The sequence below is a fragment of the Myxine glutinosa genome, chromosome 5 (genome assembly GCF_964187855.1).
Source record: "Myxine glutinosa chromosome 5, kmMyxGlut1.1, whole genome shotgun sequence".
Classification (NCBI taxonomy): Eukaryota; Metazoa; Chordata; class Myxini; order Myxiniformes; family Myxinidae; genus Myxine; species Myxine glutinosa.
In genome coordinates this window covers 70047317-70069861 of record NC_136265.1, presented here as the reverse complement: position 1 = coordinate 70069861, position 22545 = coordinate 70047317, and the positions used below count along the sequence as shown (strand labels likewise).

The 22545-nt window shown below is 44.8% G+C and overlaps 1 protein-coding gene across 1 annotated transcript; it reads right to left on the bottom strand.

Moving 5' to 3' along the window:
• LOC144892121 (uncharacterized) lies at nt 1-22545 on the bottom strand. The gene is made up of 7 exons (XM_078777337.1): nt 22395-22545; nt 19381-19521; nt 15833-15964; nt 12930-12992; nt 12707-12844; nt 7174-7582; nt 1-175 (listed from the first exon to the last, which is right to left on the bottom strand). Exons 1-7 carry the CDS (start codon nt 22543-22545, stop codon nt 1-3), a joined length of 1209 nt encoding a protein of 402 aa, XP_078633463.1.

Below are 22545 nucleotides of genomic sequence, written 5' to 3'. Positions count from 1 at the left end.
TCAATGCAATTTTCTTTTGACGAGGGGTTTCCCACTCCTCAGGTCCAAATCACACTCAACACACCAAATGTTACAGCCATCAGGTTGGCAAGTTGCCCAAGCAAAATGACGATAAACCTCGTCAAAGCGGTCACGACGGCCACCTGATTTTATCGTTCCCAGTCGGATCATAGGCCTATTTGCCATGATACCATATTATAATGGAACTAGAGAGTTAGGAGATGCATCACGCCGATTGGTGCCATGGGTCCATTAGACTAATGGTGACCGAGCAAATCACCAGACATGGTCTCATCCTGGGTACTAATCAGCCAAACTCAATCAGCCCTTTAAATAAAGCCTGCAATAGGTTTGAGACATGAGTTCAGGGAGCAAAGCCACCATCACTGAGTGACATGTCAGGGTGGGGGGGGGGGGGGGGTAGACGGGGGGAGTCTGTGCGAGTGCATTTTCAGGTGCCTTCGCTTTGCCTGCATCTTCGATGCATCGTTTGGGTTCCCACAGAATGGATTTTGCAACATTGCCAGCAGTCATGCCCCCACGCAAGAAGCCATGCCCACTCTTCCTACTCGCGCCAGCTCCGGAAATGGCTCCCTGACAAGTTGTGTAGCCGCTTGGAACTCACCGATTCATGATGGGTGCAGATGGTGGTATTTCCTACCTTGAGCCATCTATCTCACGTCTATATCCTGAGGAATGCATGAGGCCTTATGGTTATATCTCGCTCGTTGAGTTGAGGGTGCATATAGGTTTGGGTTATGAATTAATTGTTACACTGTATTGTTTCCTTCTGAATCCTCGCACCTTGTGTGGCACTGCGCTTTTTAAATCACTTGGTATCTAGGTGATTTTTTAGTGTCGCTGATTGCCCGTAGTTGTGCACGTCCGTTAAACGAACATTTAAGACAGATTACACAGGTAAGAAGTACTAAGGCCATTAAAAAGGGTTTGAAGGGAAAGTAGTTTGAGACAAAGACATGGGGAAGTTTGACAACAGCTTTCGACAAATAAAATGACGCATTTTCTATATCAGAATTAAAGTACCTCACACTTACACCAAAACATGTAATATGGGAGGTAACTTGCGCTATACTGTGCAACTCAAAGATGGCATTCCACAACAGTATAAAGATGTGTCACTTTCAGCCACTCCGCATAGCTTAGTCTACCGAGGCCTGCAATCAGTCGAGTAGCCCGAAGCTGTACTCTCTCTATGGGAGACGGGTCCTGCCTTAGATGTTATGACGAAAACGGCACTCAAGATTCGAGATGAGGCCTCTCTAAATTCCTGCAGTGTTAAAAATACCTCCTTTGTTTTGTATTTTATCCTCCCACAAATACAACCTAAACCCTGTTTGCTTTAGCTGTAGCTGCCTGGCACTACTCTGTCTACTTAACCCTCATATCAATGATTTGTCAGAGGCACCACTACTGGAAGCAGAGACACTAACCCTTTGTCTACGCAAAAACAAACAGTCTGTAAACTAGAACGTCACTCGGTAGAGGGCATACCTTCGCCAAGACTTGGTTATGACAAACTTCCCTGCTAATGTCTGCTGCTCTTCTTCTGCTCCAATCGGTTCTTCTGATCATGTGCTTGTCAAAGTGGACATCTCTCTGGCCATTCTCAGAGAGCCTCCTCAGCATCGACGAGTCTGGCATTTCACTCAGGCCGACTGGGACGGTTTTCAAGCAGCCATCAATCGTCTGGATTGGTCTCCCATCTCCACTGCCTCTGACATCAATTCTTCCTGGGAATTCTTCCAAAGCAAACTGATCTCTCTCATGCACAGATTTATCCCATCTCGCCTTTAGTTGTCTTACCCTTCCTCCCATCCATGGTACACTGAATCTTGTGGTGAGGCAGTTGCCCTGAAACAACTTGCCTTTGCCTCTTGGAAGGCTAATCCAACTGAAGGCAATCTCAGTTCCTTCCACCAAGCTCGGAACAAGTGTGTGTCTACCCTCAGGAGTGCCAGGAAGCACTATCTCTCCTCACTCAAGCATGAACTCTCAAACCTGTCTCCTTCCTCCAAATCCTGGTGGCGTCTGGTCAAATCCGTTTCTGGTGTTTGTTCCCCCTCCATCCCCTCCCTTACCTCAAATGGCCACACAGTTGACATCGCACGTGACAAAGCCGAATGCCTCAACTCTGTGTTTGCCTCAAAATCCTTAGTCCCAAACCCATCTCTCTCTGTCCCCACCTTTCCCAGTCGAACCCAACTGCTCCTGGACTCTGTGTCCTTCTCTTCTGACAAGGTGGAGGAGTTTTTGTCAAACCTCGACTCTGATTCTGCAACTGGACCAGACGGCATCAGCCCACGGGTCCTAAAATCCTGCTCTGCCGCTCTATCTCACCCTCTCTCTGTTCTTTTCACCCTATCTTTTGCTCAAGGTCATCTGCCAGCATCCTGGAAATCAGCAAACATTACCGCTTTACACAAAAAAGGTGCAAAAACAGATCCTTGCAACTACAGACCAATCAGCCTGCTCCCAATTATCAGCAAAGTCATGGAATCCATCATTGCTTCGGATATGAAATCTTTCCTCTTCTCCAATGGCTTGATCTCTGATCATCAATTTCGTTTCAGACCAGGTCACTCTACTCTGGACATGCTGCTTCTGCTGTCTCAACAATGGATGGAGGTCCTCAATGCCAAACAGGAAATCAGAGCTGTCTCCCTTGACATATCACGTGCCTTCGATACGGTCTGGCACCCAGCTCTGCTCACCAAACTCTCCTCCTATGGTATCCATGGAAATCTCCTTGCATGACTTGCGGACTTCCTCTCTGGTCGTCGTCAACGTGTGGCCCTGAATGGATTTCTCTCATCTCCCCTTCCTGTTCAGGCTGGACTTCCCCAAGGCAGTGTGCTGGGCCCTGTGCTTTTTCTGGTCTTTATCAATGATCTCTCCGACTCTCTGGAAAATCCTCTCTATCTCTTTGCTGATGACTCCACTCTCTGCCGCTCCATTCCTCTTCCCGCAGATCGGCAGTCTGCAGCCTCCTCACTCTCTAAAGACCTGGACAAAATCACAGACTGGTCAAACAAGTGGAACATGTCTTTCAATCCTGACAAATCTCACACTCTTACTATGTCTCTCTGAAAAGATCGACTGGACAACCCTCCCATCTACTTTCTCAACAATCCTCTCCAAGAAGTTCTGTCGCTCAAGCTTTTGGGTCTCACTATCTGCCATGATCTTTCTTGGGAAAACCACATTTCCAAGCTGGCCTCCAAAGCCAGTCGCCGACTGGGCATCCTCCGTCGTGCGAAGTCCTTCCTAGGCACACCTGAGCTCCTCACCACATACAAGGCTTTCATCCGCAGCTCAATGGAATACTGTTCTCCCCTATGGGCTGGTGCTCCTGCCTCACACCTGGCTCGGCTTCACGCTGTTGAATCCAAAGCTTTCAGAATCATTGGAATCTCCCGCGATGAAGCTATCTCTGAGGGCCTTTCACTCACTCACCGCAGGCAGGTCGGTGGTCTTTCTGTCTTCTACCGACTCCTCTCCGGCCTTGCTCCCCCACCTCTCTCTGTGCTCTGTCCCCCAAATATTCCTACAGGTCGCACAAGATCTGCCAGCCACCCTCTGATGGTTAAACTGCCGAAATCTCGGCTCTCTGCTCACCTTCACCCTTTCATTCCTCTTTTCTCCCGCCTCTGGAACAAACTCCCACACTCACTTCAATCACACTCCTCCCTCCAGGTCTTTAAAACAGCTGTTCACCACCATCTCTCGTCTTCCCCCATCCAAAACCTTGATCTTTTCTACCCCCACTAATTCACCACAGATCCACCTTGTTTGAAATTCCAACTTCTTTCCTGGAAGTCCTGGCAGTGTCCATATGTTTTATACCTCTCCCACCCCCCCCCCTTCCCATGCCTCACCCCCAAAGCCCTCTCCCTCCCACAGTTCTCTTGATGTCTCCATGTCTCTCGGTCCCTGCTCTCAAATGTTGTGTTTGTGTCCTTCCCCCTCTCTCTAACGCTCCCGATGTTATTTGTTTTATGTGTCCGTTTGTCTTTCTGTGTGATTAATGTTCGCTCTTTCACGAGCCTCGATCTTGTATACAAACTGGACAGTTTATGTTTTGTATCCCATTGATGGGTCGGATCTGGAATCCGGGACCTTAACCAAAATCAAATCGGCATGTTCTTGTCACTTACCCAACTCCTCCAAAACTTTTTGAGATATCGTGCTATATATCGCTTTTGGAAAGAAGTGTGCATGTGCATGGAAGAAGTTTCGGGAACTGAGTGGCGTGCTGATGAGGAGGGGAGTGTCGTTGAAGCTGAAGGGAAAGGTGTATGCTGCATGTGTGAGAAGTGTTATGATTTATGGGAGCGAGACATGGGTGTTGAACGTAGAGCAGCAACGAAGGCTGGAAAGGGTGGAAATGCGAATGGTTCGGTGGATGTGCGGAGTATCGTTGATAGAGAGGAAGACAAATTATGAAATGTGAAAGATGATGGGAATAGAGCCTGTGATTGATGCTGTGAAGAGGAACAGGTTGAGATGGTTTGGTCATGTGTTGAGGAAGGATGAAAGTGACTGGTTGAGAAGAGTGATGGAAATGAATGTAGAAGGAAGTAGAGGATGGGGAAGACCGAGAAAGACTTGGCTAAAGATGGTGGAAGAAGAAATGCGGGCAAGGGGGTTAACAAGGAGAGATGCAGAAAATAGGGCAAAATGGAGAAGATTGTCATGGGGACCGCAAGGCTAACCCCCGCTCTAGCAGGGAAAATGGCCTTAAAATGCATGTTGTTGTTGTTGTTGTGCTATATATCGCTTTTGGTCCCAATCTCTCATTGGTGAAGAATCACGAATAATTTCTCTGATCCAAATCTTCTCCCAAATCTCATCATTTCATCATCGTCACAGACACCACCTCGCCACCAAATTTCGGCCGAATCCGTCCACAACTTTTTGAGATATCCTGTTCACAAACAGACAGACAGGGGTGAAAACATAACCTCCAGCCACCTTTGGTGGTGTGGGTAAAAACGACCAAGAACTGAAAATCCATTCCACCAGCTTCAAACGTGCATAACCACAGCAAGAATTGTAATACATGTCCACTACTGATGTGATATTTTCCAAAGAGGGCATAACTTGATGAAAAAAAAGGACGAAACGCCTTGAAACTCGAACTTATTCTGTAACTTATCCGCTATAAATGTATGAGGTGTGTGTGTGTGTGTGTGTGTGTGAGGCATATTTTTGTGGAGTTATACTGGAGCTTTCTGATGTGGAATGTGATGCACCAAAATGCTCCTTATGGTCTCCTGAGTTGATTAAGCGAATCAACTCCAAATAATTCGGTATGATTCCCATGTTTCTAAATGCGTGCCATGTTAAGGTGTATAGAGCAGCTTAATATGTCCTTCCATGGCATGGCATTCCAGTTACAAAATAAATAACAAAAACAATGATAATATTGTAGGAAAGCATTTATTAACAAGAAGAAAAAGACATAAAATTTCATAGCCCCCATGGTTTTAGTAAGTTTGCTGTATGGAGTTAAAGGCCATCAGTCGGCCATCTTTGGTCGGATTCCAAAACAAAATCTGCATATGCATGCTCTCATGTATTGTCTCTTTGCCAAGTTTGAACAAAATGTGTCCATGCCTGTCCGAGAAATGGTTGGGAACACGTTTAAGTAACAAAATGGCTGCCAGTCTGCCATCTTGGATCTGCTCTCGGAAAAATAAAATGATGTGCATATGCAACACATCATTCATTTTCTGTGTGCCAAGTTTGAACAAGATCGGTATCCAATCTGCTTCCTTGTTGTGTTCTCTTTCATCTTCATGTATCCCTTTCCAGAATTTTTCAAGATGCTCTTTTCTCAGGGGAGTTGCTACATTTTGTTTCTGTTTCCCTAGTTCCCTGTATAAGTTTTTCAGGTTGTTTTCAAACTGTTGATTTTGCTTTCTTCTGTTGTTGGCCTCATCATAGTTTCTATTTTCCCTGCTATCTGGTGTATGTGGAGCTTATTATGGGCAGCTAATGGTTCCAGCCCATTGTTTTCAATGTTGTATTTCCTTTTTATTTATCCGATTCTTTTCTTGAGCTTTGGACTTCTGTTTCCCTTATTGAATTGTTCCATTTGTCCAGTTTCCTTCTCAGTTGGTGTCTCTGCTTCTCCACTCTCTGTTTCCAAGGTGGTGTTTTGTTTCTGGTCAGATTGTCATTTTTGTGTTGTTTGCGTGTTATTTTCTTTTTGTCATTCAGTGCTGCTGCAAAACTCACATTGTTAATTTCTCTCAAATTAGGTGATTTGGGGAGAATTTTAGTAACCGTTGTTTATTCTCCTTACTTGTATCTCCAGTTTGTTGTTTTTTATTCGGTGGAGTTGTGGTCTTTGCCTTGGTGAAATTACTTTGATTTCCTCTTTTATTAGCCAACTCTTCTTCAAGTCTTTGCTGTTCGTTGTCAACCTCTTCTTCCTCCTGTTGTCCGTTATTCTCTTCCTCATTGTGATCTATCTTTGTTAGTCTTATTTGTTTTGTTTGCAAAGATGCTATTTGAGCTGAGTTAGTAACTTCGAGTTGTTCTTCCTCTGGAGGTGTTGTTTTTTCCATTGCTTCTCACCTGTGTATTCTTTGATGTACTTTTAAAAATGATAATGCAGTAAATGATTTACTGCAAACAGAACACCTGTACGGCTTTTCTCCACTGTGCATTTTTTGATGTCGTTTTAAAGATGGTAACGCAGTAAATGAATTGTTGCACACAGAACACCGGTAGGGCTTCTCTTCTGTTTCTGAATTATTCTCTTCCGTGTGTATTCTCTGATGCTCTCTTAATATTTTCCAGCAGGTAAATGATTTCTGACACACAGAACACTTGACGGTCTTCTCTTCCGTGTGCATTCTTTCATGATCGTGTAAATCTATCAATTGACCAAAGGCCTCATGACACACGGAGCACTTGTGGGGCTTCTCTACTGTGTGCATTGTTTGATGAAAGTGTAAATGTGATGATTCACTAAAGGCCTTATGACATACAGAGCATTTGTATGGCATCTCTCTTGTGTGTGTACTTCGATGACAGTATAATTGCGCTGATTGAATAAATGCCTTATGACAAACAGAACATTTATAGGGCTTCTCTCCTGTGTGTGTTCTTTGATGATTGTGCAACGTTGATAAGTGAGCAAACGCTTTATCACACACAGAACACTTGTATGGTCTCTCTCCTGTGTGTGTTCTTTTATGGACATATAAAACTGATGAATGAGCAAACGCTTTGTTGCAGAGAGAACACTTGAAAGGCTTCTCACCCGAATGGATTCTTCCATGGGTTTGCAACGCTGAGATAACAGGGAAGGTCTTGTTGCACACGGAGCACTTGTGTAGTCTCTCATGGAAATTATCAATGTTAATAGATGAGGAGAGACGTCCTTGGAAATTATTAAGGGGCTCTGTACAATGTTTACAAGTGCAGTTGTTTGACACATGGCTGAATTTGTCAGTTTCTTCAGAAATGGTCTGAGTGATGTGTGGATTAATATCTTCCTGGTCAAACATCTGGGAACAGTTGGACCAGGAAACCAGTTTCATTTGTTTTTCTGTAAAGACAAGTCACCAAAGTCATCTTTTAAAAATATATATCAAAAGTTAAACCATATTTGAAAAATATATACACAAAGAATTAAGTTAAGCACCCCTACACAACGAATTAAGGTAAGCACCCCCTAATATATATTCTTTGTGTACATGTATACATTGGCATATATTCTAAGGTATGTGAGATCAAATAATGATTGGTATGACATTAGCAATTATCCATTGATGAAATTGAGTGATCAAAGTGAAAAAAAGTGATTGGTTGAGTCAGTGATCCGATCACGTGGGTCCTACACACGTTATTGACGCAAAGATCGCTAGAGGTCTTCTCAGAACAATGACTGTACGTTAGAAAACATAAACGTCATCCACACTGTCCGTGATGGACCTATAGCTCCATACTTAAATTGAGGTGAAAATATGCCTAAAATTCCCAAAAAATTTCACCTTAAATTATTCAGAATAAAATATTGAAAACGGCATGATTGTTATGTTTTTATGTGACCATAATATCACTTCTCCAGAAAATATAGCAATATCATGGGTATATTACACTGTTTTGACGACAACAAACTTGTAATGTGCGAGGTTGTAAAAAAACGGGGGGGGGTGCTTAACTTAATTCTTTGTGTATATTATAACGAGTAAAAGTATCCATCCCCAGTGACAGGAAAAGCAAGCCAAAGCATCCATCCCCATGTTGGGAAATGTTTAAGTTAATCTATCAATTTAAATAATTGAATGGACTTTAAAAAGGTTAAGTGCGATGCATTCTTTCTTAGGTTCACTCAGATTCAAATCTCTGAGCTACTTATACCACCCATCACAAAATGGTGGTTCAACACTGGGCGGTAGAGGTTAGATTTGTCTAAGAAGAGGGCAAAATATCCTGCTTGCTAAATTAAATTTCGTATCAGCATTATTCATGCCTTCTCCAGTCATTTCAAAAGTGAATGATGAGCTTTTTAAAACGCAGCAAGGGACATGCCCGCCATGAACGGGAGACAGAAGAAAGTATGGGCAGACTCCACGGTTCACAATATATAATAAACGACTTCCCTTACAAGGAACTTCAACACAAAAAGAGACCACACAGCCCATCAAGCCTGCACGATGGTTGCCAACCCGTGACGTCAAGTTTTTTTGTATACGGAGTCGGCGCATCGAAGACTGAGGACATAGAAGAGATGAGGATGCAACAGAACAAAAGGAACAGCAGAAAGCTGTAAATTTGAGGCTGGCGGGAGAAGGGCACAGGGTTAGAAAGAAAATGGGGCTTTGGGGGAAGGGGGCTAACAGGGTTAGAAAATATCATGGTCTTGGGGGGGCTGTGATCTGAGATGGTGATGAACAGCTGTGTTGAATAACTGGAGGGAAGAATGAGATTGAAGACGGTGGAAGTTGTTGTTGTTGTTGTTGTTGTTGTATAGCACCGGACAGTTCTCTCCAACAAGTCTGCGGCACAGAGACAGTCGATCGATCTCCCAGGAGTGAACCAGAGATCCCCCACCTTCACAAAGTGAGGGCCACGGCAGAGCTAGAGAGAAAGAGAAAGAAAGAGAGAGGAGACAAGAGGGAAAGGGCCGGTCCACGGGGTCAAACCAGCCTTGACAGGGAGAGGAGATGAAAGGGTTCCGTCGAGAGCCACACGTTTGCTTTGAGAGGTGAGGAACTCAGTGACCCAAGAATGGAGTGGGTCTTGGATGCCATTGGCAGAGAATTTGGAGAGCTCGACGGGATGACAGACCGTATAGAAAGCTTGAGCTTTGTCTAGAGAGATGCCCGGGATGTCATGTCTGAAATTGAAGGCCCCCATCCGTTGTTGGGAGAGTAGAGTCAACATGTACATTGTACAAAGTGGAGTGACCCAGGTCTGAATCCGAATTGATCGTTGGAGAAGAGAAATGCTTTTATGTGAACTGCAGTGATGGATTCAATGACGTTGCTGATGATTGGAAGGAATACAATAGGTCTGTAGTTAAGGGTGTTGCTATTTGCACCTTTCATGTAATGCAGTGATATTGGCAGACTTCCAAGCATATGGAATATGACTTTGGGGAAATGATGGAGTGAAAAGAGCAGAGAGGAAGAGCAGGAGCAGGTTTTTCAGATACGTGAGCTTTGCCATCCAATCCATTTGCCGAATCAGACCTCAAGGTTGCCAGAAGCAAACAAACACTGAATTTGGAAGCAAACACTGAATTGAGGCACTCGGTCTTCTCACGAGCGGAGCCTGAGTGAATTGCCAGACTCGCCAGCACTGAGGCTGCTCTCTGAGAATGGCTGGAGAGATGTTGACCTTCACAAGCACACAATTCGATAAACCAATTGGAGCAGAGGAAGAGCACAAGACATTGGTGGGGAAGTTGGTCATAACCAAATCCGCAATGAAGGATTTGGCATTGACAGGTATCCAGGTGGGAAGGTATCAGTCTCATGGAGTTATAGAAGTCCTTTGCTGAGGTGGCATGGCTGGTGAGAGAGGTACCGACACCCAACCAATTGGCGTGGTGACATTTGAAATCACCACATGCGAGGACGAGTGAGCTGGGATGAGTGGTTAAAAGTTGGTGCATATCATCTGAGAGAGATGTGGATGGAGCCATCACTGTTTTGAAGGACAGCATAACACACAGACAAATATGAGGTGGCAGCGGAAGGGAAGTTGCAGCCAGAGGTAGTCCTGGGGTTTGGGAGGTGCAAGTACAGTACACGGATAATGAGAAATGGAGTTCTTGATATACAGCGCGTCTACACCACCAGGACAGGGTTCAGGTCGATCAAGCCGGAAAAGACAATAGCCAGAGAGACACTGAGTAGTCACGGGCGACCTGTGGGAGGAAGGCTTCCTGGCTGTCATCAGCGGCTGTCCGGATTGTGTGGGATTTTCACTTCCCACACAACAAAACCTGATCTCAGATGATGAAGGAAGTGTTCCAAGTTCAACACAAATGATGGTAAAGGAAACATCAGAGAGTAGATGTTTTCTTTGCAGCCGAACACTGCGCCCCAGCCTGGAGCAGAAGCCCACACGTGAGAAAGGTTGATGTTGCCATTAACAATGCCCTCCGCATTGTAGCTGGTTGCTTGAAGCCCACCCCGGCATTCCACCTGCCAGTCCTAGCGGGAATCGCCCCGGCCAGCCTCCGATGGGAGGCTGCTACCCTCGCCCTGGCAAGGAATGCCCAGAAACACAACTGGCACATCCTGCACAACACCACAACGATAGTGGCGCCTCCAAGCAGACTCAAGTCCCGCCATCCCTACAACAAGGCGGCACAAGAGATGCTCAGTTCTATCCCTGAGGACCTGTCTAGAAGCGCATGGCTGGCGGCATCTTGGAAGCAGGTGTGGGAAACGGCCGGGCCCACCCGCATCCACCGCTACATCTGGGACCCAGGAGGTGGCATCGTAGGAGAAGACCTACCACGCCTGCAATGGACCTTGCTGAACCATCTACGTACGGGGGTCGGCCACTTCAAATCATCGCTGAAGATGTGGGGCCTGGCAGATAGCGCCGTGTGCGAGTGCGGCGAGCCTGAGCAGACTGCCGAACACATAATTACCACCTGCCCCCGATACAGACCACCTTCAGAAGCCGGCCTCTTCGACGTAGGACCAGAGACGAGGTCATGGCTGCACGACACTGAGCTGGCCATCTGATGATACACGAAAGAAGAAGAAGAAAACCTGATCTCAGATGATGAAGGAAGTGTTCCAAGTTCAACACAAATGATGGTAAAAGAAACATCAGAGAGTAGATGTTTTGAGAATGATACGAAACTGAGTTGCAGAACGTAATTCCACAGTAAGTCATCCAGAAATGGTGCAGGTGAGGGAAAAATTGCGGAACTCAATGACGAGATTCTTTAATGGCTTTTGAGCGATTTGTATGGTGCGATTTAACAATCTTGAATACACTTTTCACTTCACACGTTTAGATCGTCATAAATTTGTCTTTGAAACCTGTCAAGTCCCAATATTCCGAGTTGATTTGTTGTTTCCAATGCTATTTCCAGACTCTATTAATGAAACAGACTTTACAAATGGTGGCTTTATGGGTCAGATTATCAACAACAACAACAACATGCATTTTCAGGCCATTTTCCCTGCTAGAGCGGGGTTAGCCTTGCAGTCCCCATGACAATCTTCTCCATTTTGCCCTATTTTCTGCATCTCTCCTTGTTAACCCCCTTGCACGCATTTCTTCTTCCACCATCTTTAGCCAAGTCTTTCTTGGTCTTCCCCATCCTCTACTTCCTTCTACATTCATTTCCATCACTCTTCTCAACCAGTCACTTTCATCCTTCCTCAACACATGACCAAACCATCTCAACCTGTTTCTCTTCACAGCATCCATCACAGGCTCTATTCCCATCATCTTTCGTAATTCATCATTTGTCTTCCTCTCTCTCAACGATACTCCACACATCCACCGAACCATTCGCATTTCCACCCTTTCCAGCCTTCGTTGCTGCTCCACGTTCATTACCCATGTCTCGCTCCCATAAATCATAACACTTCTCACACATGCAGCATACACCTTTCCCTTCAGCTTCAATTAATCTCCCCTCCTCATCAGCATGCCACTCAGTTCCCAAAAGATCAATCCTGAATAAAGGCCAGAAATACAAAGTACAGAAATATTTCTGGTTATTTTAGAAGCAAATAATATCCCTGCCCAGTATAGACAAACAAGCCCTCTTGGAACCACCTTTGGAGGCCATTTTTCCCGGAAAGCAGGGGTTGGCCTTTTTTGGGAACCATGGTCCCCTTTTTGAAGCAATGTTTTATGGCCGGATGCCCTTCCTGCCGCCAACCCTGTTAGTCGCCTCTTGCGAAACACAGGGAATTACCAGTGACCTAGTACTCAATTTGCCGACCTAGGAAGGATGACAGGCTGAGTCAACCCCCCTGGCGTTAATTCAGCAATCAATCGGGATTCAAACCCAGGATCCTCGGATCCCAAGCCGGCACCCTAACTGCTAAGCCAACACCAGGCTAAGCAAGCCCTTTTTGTTGACCGATATTTAATTGATCTTTTGTTCTGCAGAGTTCGATCAAAATCATTTCATCAGTAAAAAGAACAAAAACAAAACAAAACAGGTGAAGCATGTGTCGCTTACCTTCAAGCGGCTGAGCAGCTTTGTCGGACTCCCCGGGGAAAGAACCAAGTGGTTCCTGCTTCACACGCACATTGCTCAAAGCATCATGGGAGGTCTGAAAATAACTTTGCAAAGTGTCCATCGTCCCCAGATCTTCACCTGTAAACCATATGACAATTTGTTTCTTACTGAGGAAAACAGTCTGGAATATTTTTATTTTTATTATCATTATTGTTATTCAGACCTTTGACAAGCGAGGAGGAATCATCAATGAACTCGGACTCCACCTTCACTTCCACAATAAAATCTGAAAATAAAAACATCCCATTCAAACTCAACATGAAATAACCTTTTTCATTTTTTTGGAATACATACTCAACGCCCGTGGAAGAGCTCTTATTAGTACACTGAACGGATCAGGACGCTTCAGGACAAAAGGAACAGCAGAGAGAGGGGGAAACACCAACAGCAGTGCCGATGGCCAAGACAGAGAGGGGTGGACAAACAGAGGGTATATGGAGGAAAAGGGGGGAGGGGGTGGTAGGAGAGGATGCAGGAGGTGGACAAGTAGGATACAGAAGGCAACTCTCAGGAGGGAAAATTGGAGTTGGGAAGGAGTAGGGATTGGGATTGTGTGGATGGGGGGTAACGAGGGAAGAAAAGATAATGTTTTTGGATTGGAGATGAGATGGTGTTGAACAGCGGTCTTGAAGACGTGGAGATAAGAATGAGATTGAAGAGGATGTGGATGTTGGTTCCACAGGTGTAGAAAAGGAGGAACAAATGAGTGGAGGTGAGCAGTGATCCTGGATTTAGGTGGTTTCACCAGAAGGGGTTGATAGTGGACCATGTGTGCCCCGCAAAAATATTGGGGAGACAAAGCATAAAAAGAGTAGAGGGTACAAAACGAGACAGGACGTGGTAGAAGGCAAAGAGACCACCGACCTGTCTGCGATGGCGAAGTGACAGGACGTAGACTCTTCATCGCGGGAGATTCTAACAATATTAAAGGCCTTGTTTTCCGCGGCGTCAAGCTGAGAAAGATGTGAAGCAGGGGAGCCAGCCCAGAGGGGAGAGCAGTGCTCCATCAAGTTGCAGATGGAAGCCTCGTCAGTGGATAGGAGTACAGGTGTGCCAAGGAAGGACTCTGTACAACGAAGGATGCGCAGTTGGCTGCTATCTTTGGAGGCCTACTTTGAAATGCAGTTTGCCCAAGAAAGATTGTCTAACGAAACTTTAAAAAAAAATAGACGATGAGAAATTGAAGTAGCATATTATACAGGAAATAAAAGGCATTTCTGAGTACCAGATGTCAACAAACCTTTCTAGGGTGAATTAGGTATGCTGAATTTGAATCTGCTTGTTGCCAAGCTCGGCTTTGCTTCGTAAGCGCGCAAAATGGCAAATCCAATATGGCTGCCGAAGACCTTTTTTATGGACAAATTTGATATTTTCATGATTATGATGAAATTAATACAACTTTTGGAAGTTGTGCTGGTCATTCTTATAAGCCTAACCTACATAACCAACATTGTGCTCAGGTGTATCTATTGGTAGCAGGTGGCTCTGTTCATGTGGTCATGAATGTGGCATTGAAAGTCAGGGAAGAAAATCATTGATTGAAGCTACGTTTCCCTCTGAAAATGTTTGTGTCAAGCCCAATAGTATAAATTGTTGCTGAAAGCAAATAGAAAGATTTTAAATAAATTAATCTTGTTTTATTTGTTTTCAAAATCGCTGATGATGGAGCCTCTGTTGATGTTGAAAAGGCCCCGTAAGGTGGATTTAGACGTATGTATTTTCTGTCAGGAGGGCAACAAACTGAAAGACGGCCTTCGAGATGCTTTTATTTCTTGGTATTTCTATGCATGTATGTTTTACCATTGCAGAACAACAGCACTTTTTACGTTTAGTCCACCCATTTATGTATGTACAAGTATTGGACCGATATATCGGCTTTGAAGTCGGGAGGGGATTTATACCTGAGAGTTGAGAGGGGGATGGGGAGGGAGAGCAAAGGTGGGGTGGAGTTGGGAGCGGGAAGTTAATGCTTTTGGGGTGGAGTGTGGTTGAGGAGTTTTGGTGGGGGGAAGAGGGGTTAGAGTTGTGGCGGGGGGGGGGGGGGGGGGGTTGAGGAGTTGGGAAGTGCGTTGGGGATAATAAGGGAACCAATTCAATGAGATCCGATTTTCAGACTCTATTCAAATTTCAAGTCAACCAGATGGAAACTGATGATTGTATTGTATGTGATATTGTCCTTTGACCTTCTGCCCTTTTTTTCAATTTATTTTTTGTATACAAAGTCGAGGCTTGTGTAGGGGCTAGCACATAAAAAACAAAAGCACAAACATAAACACACATGAAACATCATAAAGGGAGGGGGAAACAAGAGGGCGAGAGAGAGGGAAGCATAACAAGAGTGGAGAACAGGGACATTGGGAGATCTGTGGAAGAGAGAGGGATGGGGCGGGGTACATGGGATAAACAAATGGACACCAATGGGAGCTTCAGGAAAGAAAACGGAATTTGAAAAAAAACCTCTGGAACAAACTCCCTCACTATCTATAATCCCACTCCTCCCTCCAGGTCTTTAAAACAGCTGTTCACCACCATCTCTTATCTTCCCCCATACAAAACCTTGATCTTTTCTACCCCTATTAATACACCCCAAACCCACCTTTTTCAAATTTAGTTTCCTTTCCTGAAGGTCCCATTAGTGTCCATCTAGTTTATCCCGTGGACCACATCCTCCCCCAGCCCACTCCCTTCCACAGATCTCCCGATGTCGCTGTTCTCTAATGTTGTTGTGCTTCCCTGTCTCTCCCCCTCTTGTCTCCCGCTCCCTTTATTGTATGTTCTGTGCGTTAGCTCCAACACGAGCCTAGACTTCGTATACAAAATAAATAAACAAACAAACAATCAAATAAATAAATAAATAAAACTTGTCCATTAACGAATCTATCAGGAATCAAAATGTCTGTTCGATCTCCGATTGCGAATGGGATCGGGTCACCGGGTCAGGACATCGACACGATCTTGTTCGAGGGAACCCGATTAGGACGTAGACACGATCTTGTAAGAGTGAACCCGACCCGTACATGGTGTAATTCCCCATGTAAATGTATTTAAACAGTAAACATCACGTACCGTGTCCGGACTTGTTCTCCTCAGGTCGAGCGATCCTGAACCTGCAGTCCGAGTGAGAATCTTCAGGACCGACCAAGTTCCTTCCATCGGAGAAACTCGAGGATCCCGGAGGGTTCAACCTGTTATCCTCACCTGAGACATCTCCATTCATGGCGAACAGTACAGTGAAGAGTGAAGTACAGTGAAGAGTGAAGTACAGTGAAGAGTGAAGTACAGTGTGGTACAGTCCCACACAGTACAAACAACAATGTGCGAGTGAAGACAGAGTTCACTCAAGCGTCCTTCAAAAAATAATTAATCAATTCCAATCCGCAGATTCGCCACAGATCGATGATTTCGTTGCAAACATTCGGGTTTTGTTTCGAAACTAAAAACGAACAATTATTCCAGATCAAACTGTAAAGTTGTAATGATGATGATGAGGTAATGTTGGATCAGTTTTATGAAAATGTCAGAATGGTCGCCCGCGGAACTACGTAACTTCCGGTTACTACGTAACCGCAACACACGCTGGAGATTTGTGGGACACCGCAACACACACTGGAAATTGATGGGACACCGCAACACACGCTGAAGATTGATGGGACACCGCAACACACACTATACTTTCATGGGACCGCAACACACGCTGGACATTGGTGGGACACCGCAACACACGCTGGACATTGATGGGACCGCAACACACGCTGGACATTGATGGGACCGCAATACACGCTGGACATTGATGGTGCAGCGCAACAGACGCTGGAATTCACACATCACATTCACATGGGAACACTGGACAGACATGGCTCTATCTAATCTTATTCATTCACACGGGACAGACATGGCCATATCTAATCTTATTCATTCACACGGGAACACGGGACAGACACGGTCTATCTAATCTTATTCATGCACACGGGACAGACATGGCTCTCCCTTATCTTATTCATTCATGATGTCCTTTACATTGTTGTAAACCAGTGGTTGGTTACTGCTTACTGAACATTGCAGCGTTACAACATGGACATTCTTGCAAATGATGGAAGACAAGAACTGCAGGACCATGGACATCCACAACAAAAAAGCGTGTGCTTATCCACGGTGATCCATTGTTGCCATCGGCAACGTCCATAGTAATTTGAGGCTGGGGGGAGAAGGGCACAGGGTTCGAAAGAAAATGGGGCTTTGGGGGAAGGGGGCTAACAGGGTTAGAAAATATCATGGTCTTGAGGGGGCTGTGATCTGAGATGGTGGTGAACAGCTGTGTTGAATAACAAGAGGGAAGAATGAGATTGAAGAACATGTAGAAGTTGTTCGGGTTAGGGTTCGATGATGTGGGTTCATCAAAACAATTGATATGGGTTCCGTTGTGTGCATTTAGCACTCCCCATGCTGTCTGAAGGTAGTCAGTGAAACTGTGCAAGGTTCATCGTGAGGGAAATCCGACATTTCCAGAACCATGCGTCGAAATTATGAATGGGTGGTGTTTCCTTGGGCAACTAACTGTGTCCGCCTTAAGCTGAAAACAAGGCGAAAAAGACATAAAATGTCAGAGCCCACGTGGTTTTAGTAATTTTGCTGTAAAGAGTTAAAGACCGCCTCATGCTGCATATGTTATACTCTCATGTATTGTCTTTGTGCCAAGTTTGAACAAAATCGGACCATGCATATTCAAGGAATGGTTGCGGATGGACGCACGGATAAGACCCAATCCATAAGCCCCTGTTTCGGACTAAGTCCAGAGGGGGCGAATAATGAACACCTGGTCTGTCGTGTAGCTTGAGATGAAGGGAAATGTTAGCTTTGTTACATTGACTAATAGTATTAATCGAGCCAAAAACCAATGAATCAAATTGTGACGCGCCATCATCAAGATCGTTGTTGTTTGGAAGCCTGTGTTGCTTTTTCGTGATACGAGTGTTGTACATTGCTTCATGTTGTTCAGTGGCATGGAGAACACCATTAGTATCAGGGGACCACGAATATCTTATGTAGGGGTGTTGTCCCGTATCTTGTTGTGTATTGTGAGGGGCAACACGAGTATATGATGTCTGAGGGGTCCAGCAAGCATTCCCTATTTGACGACAGCTGTTGGGAGCAGAATTTCTAGGGGCTTGGTAGCTGCAGGCATTTGATGGGAGGTTGGGTCGTAGTTGTGGAAACTTGGAAGTAAGACAGAACTTGGCCCAATGGCCGAGTTTGCCACACAATCTGCATGCGTCGTTGTGAGCAGGACATCTGCCTTACATCTTGCTCAGCTCAGCGCTGTGGAAACGATGGCCTTCAGATTATTGGAATCTCCTGCATTGAAGCCGAGTCTATGGGCCTATCACTTCACAGACAGGTTGATGGTCTCCGTGTTCTACCACTTCCTTTGTGGTCTTGCACCCTCAGCGCTTTCTATTCTTTATCCCCTCACCCCTCCCCCAATACGTGCAAGGCTTACACAATCCACCATCAACCCCTTTCTGGTGAAACAGCCTAAATCCAGGATCACTACTCACCTTCACTCAATTGTTCCTCTTTTTCCCCACCTGTGGAACCAACTTCCACATCCTATTCAATCTCATTCTTCCCTCCAGCTTTTCAGACAGTTGTTCACCACCATCTCAGATCGTCCCAAACCCAAAACCATGATATTTTCTACTTTCGTTAACCCTCCTCCCCCTCCCCACCCCAATCCCTCCTCTTTCCAGTTTTCCCTTGTGAGACTTCCCTTCTGTATCCATCTTGTCCACCACATGCATCCTCTCCTGATGCCCCCCCCCCCAATTCCTCCCCACACCCATTGTTTATCCACCTCCCTCTGTCTTGGCCTTCATGTCTGCTGTTGATGTTCCCCCCTCTCTGCTGTTCCTTTTGTCCTTTTGCATCGTAATCCTTTCAGAGTACTAGTACTAGCTTTTAAATGAGCCTTGACTATACATACAAAAAAAAATTGTGGGTTTTCTGATGGAGGAGGAGGAGGCATTAAAAAAACAATTTTGAAGGTTTTTTTTTTAATATTGGGAAGAGCTTTTGAAGGGAGAAATATTTTATTCAGTGAAGATTCCAAAAAGGGATATGGTAGCTTTCAGTTGTTTTGGAGTGAAGAAGACTTTTGTTGTTTGTATTTTTTTGGGAACAATGGTGGGAAAAAGATTAAGCTGAGGGATCAGAAGTAGCAATACCTGGAAGAAAACATGCTAAAAAGAAGCAGGTGCGGTCAAAAACAGAGGCAGTAGCAACAACTCGAAGAGCCCAGTGCTACACGAGTCGGACAGACTTTACCCGGGACACATAATTCGACAATGCAACACATGATGAGGTTAAGCACAGAAAATTGGACAAAAACACAACCAGCAACACAGGAATGAAAATAAAAACATTAAAATACAACTTATCTGGTCTGGGAATCTTAGCTTTGTTAAACTGGAAGGATGAACTCACGAACCAGCAACGCACGTGGAGCAACCCGGAACCGGAAATAAAATTGCAATAGAGTTTGGTACGAAATCACTTCCTCATTAAAATAATAAACATGTCAAAACAGTGTCATGTGTTCTCTATGAATCTCAGCTTACCTTTGAGCAGCCGAGCAGCTTTGCTGGTGTCCTCGGGAGGAGAGTCACACGGTTCCTGCTTTACGTGCTCATTGCTCAAAGTATCTTGGGGAGTTTGAAAATAACTTTGGAAAGTTTCCATCATCCCCAGATGAGCTTCACCTGCAAATCATTTGACAATTAGTTTCTTAATCAGGAAGGCATTTGTGTTATAAGAACGATCATTGGAAGATTATTACCTCTGCCGCCGAAGGTGGACGAACGGAGGATACATTTTGACACGTCTGTGTTTGTTACCTGCGCAAATCGAAGATTTTTCATACATATTGGTTAGTCGCATGCGTTATTTTGTCTGACTGTTAGTATATGTGTTAATCGTGTACGGGTCATAATCTTAAACCGATCTTCACGAATCTTCACCAAATGGTCGAGTTTGTCATGAGCAAGAAGCCTATTGATTTCGAGGTCAAAGGCTCAAAAGGTAAACATCGGATAAAGGTCAACAACTTCGGTCAAATCCTCAATTTTGATCCGATGGACTTGATGTTTGAAAACGATTTGCATATCCGGTCACTGGATTGAACCACCAATTATTTTTCAGGTCAAATTTGTCTTCAGGATTTTGCAAGTATCGTGTTCTGCTCGACGTCCTTCTTGTTTCTTTGTTTGTGACCAGGATATCTGAAAACTTTCTGGACAGATTCTGACGAAATCCGGTGGACATGGTGGGCGTATGACAAAGAAGAATTGATTCGATTTTTTTGGAAAGATGTATGAATTTTTAAAATCCGGATACGAGAATTTTTTCATTTCTTAAGATTGAACGTGATTTCACCATTGGAATGATGATGACCACTCCTTTTTGCATCATGATGGCGCATAGGGCTGCCGAAGCAGTTTCTAGGGAATTGGGCACAATCCTGGACGGGTCACCACTCTGATGAAGGACACACGAATGGCTCATTCATCCAAGTAAGCCGGTACTCATTCTGCCAAGTGCCGACCTCGGAAGGATGACAGGCTGAGTCAGCCCACGTGGTGTTAACTTAATGGCATGACAGGGCCTTGAACTTAGGACCCTGAGACCTCAGGCCAGCCACCTTAACTATTACGCCAACACCAGGCTCACCATATAATTATAATTCCCCATTTATTAATTTCTCCCTTTCGCTTCCTTATACAATCGATTTGTTTGTGAGTTGTTGTCACAATGTGATGGAATAAAACTGAAAATTATGGCCCGGACATCATTTATTCGAGTACCATGACAGGTATGTTGTTTCCATGGAGACCACCATGTTGTTAAGCTGTGTCGAGCGCTCCGTTCCGTTGGAGTGTTCGCTTGAGAACTTTGAATCAGGTGAGTCGCTTGGCAAGCGGTAAGTAATCTCCATGGTAACGGAACACATCATAGCTTAGGAAATATAAATGGTCTTGTAGGAGCGAAACCGATCAGGACATCGATACAATCTTGTATGAGAGAACCCGATCCGTACATCGACACGATTTTGTATGCCACTTCCTGGCAGTGGTTCCATGCAGATTTCGGTCTGTTGAGAGAAAATGGGTTCCTGTTGAGATCGTACAAAAACACAAGTTGAGAGGTCATACATGCTCCGAGCAGGCACCAGTTTGTTCCGCAGGAATCGCCAACATCTCCGATCTTCAAGAATGCTGGCCAATCACACTGGCTGTGCGTGCGAACCAGATATTGGAATGGAAGATCAGACGATGATGAGCACAATGATGCTTCCATGATCACCATAATGTTTCTCCATTGACCCCCCCGCAACCCCCCACTGTTGCGTTTGATGAACAGTTCCGTGTGAGCCTGTTGCCTCCACCAGTCGCTCAGGCCTTGTCGTGAAACGTCCGAGCAAACTCAATCTTTTATTTGATTTTCATTCTGAAAGAGAGAAGATATAAAGTAATTCTGCTCCTGCTCCATGTGTGTGTTTGGTTCAGTGTTTTGTGAAATACCATATATACCGTTGCGACTGGAACGAGATCGTGTGACATCTCACGAGAGCACGCCACACAGCTACCGTCTGACGAATAAAACAGTTATCTTTCAGGTTCTTTAACTTTATCAAACTTTCCCTGAATCCAAGATTTCGATTCAATTGTTTATTTTAGTTCATTATTCTGTTAATGTAACATAATCCATGTCCACAAAATCAATTTAAGGCTTAGGAGAAAAAAGGAAAAGAAGATGGGCAGAGAAATGCAACAAGTAGACAAGAAGGTGAAGAGATGAAAGTCAAAAATGATAGAAATACAGATCGAGAAAGATAGACAGTGAACATGAGGAACGAGTGAAGATTAAATAAATAATTATAAGGAGAAAAATAATTACAATTAAATCGAGCAACTACATTTAAATTTAATTTGGTGATCGAGAAAAAGGTCTTTCTCCCATGGTGATGTTTTTATTATATTTTCTCAGCAACACATCATGTGATGCATATTATTTCCTCACAGAATGGAACCGAACGATTCATGAAAAATGGAAACAAAATGGCGTACACGGCCCACGTGACCAAACCAATTTCAGGGCACGCCATGTCGGGAACGATTCACGATGAATGGAAACAAAATGGCGTACACGGCCCACGTGACCAAACCAATTTTCAGGGCACGCCATGTCGGGAACGATTCCAGAAATATGGAAACAAAATGGCGTACATGGCCCACGTGACCAGACCAATTTTCAGGGCACGCCATGTCGGGAACGATTCACGATAAATGGAAACAAAATGGCGTACACGGCCCACGTGACCAAACCAATTTTCAGGGCACGCCATGTCGGGAACGATTCCAGAAAAATGGAAACAAAATGGCGTACACGGCCCACGTGACCAGACCAATTTTCAGGGCACGCCATGTCAGGGCTCTTACCCCCCCCCCCCCCCCCCCCCCCTCGGCCTCGTCAAAAAGGTGGTTACCCACATCAACCCGATCTTGTACAAAGTAACCCTCCCCGTACACGGTGTGATTCCCCGTGTAAATGTATTTAAACAGCAAACATCACGTACCATGTCCGGACTCGTTCTCCTCAGGTCGAGCGATCCTGAACCTGCAGTCCGAGTGAGAATCTTCAGGACCGACCAAGTTCCTTCCATCGGAGAAACTCGAGGATCTCGGAGGGTTCAACCTGTTATACTCACCTGAGCCATCTCCATTCAT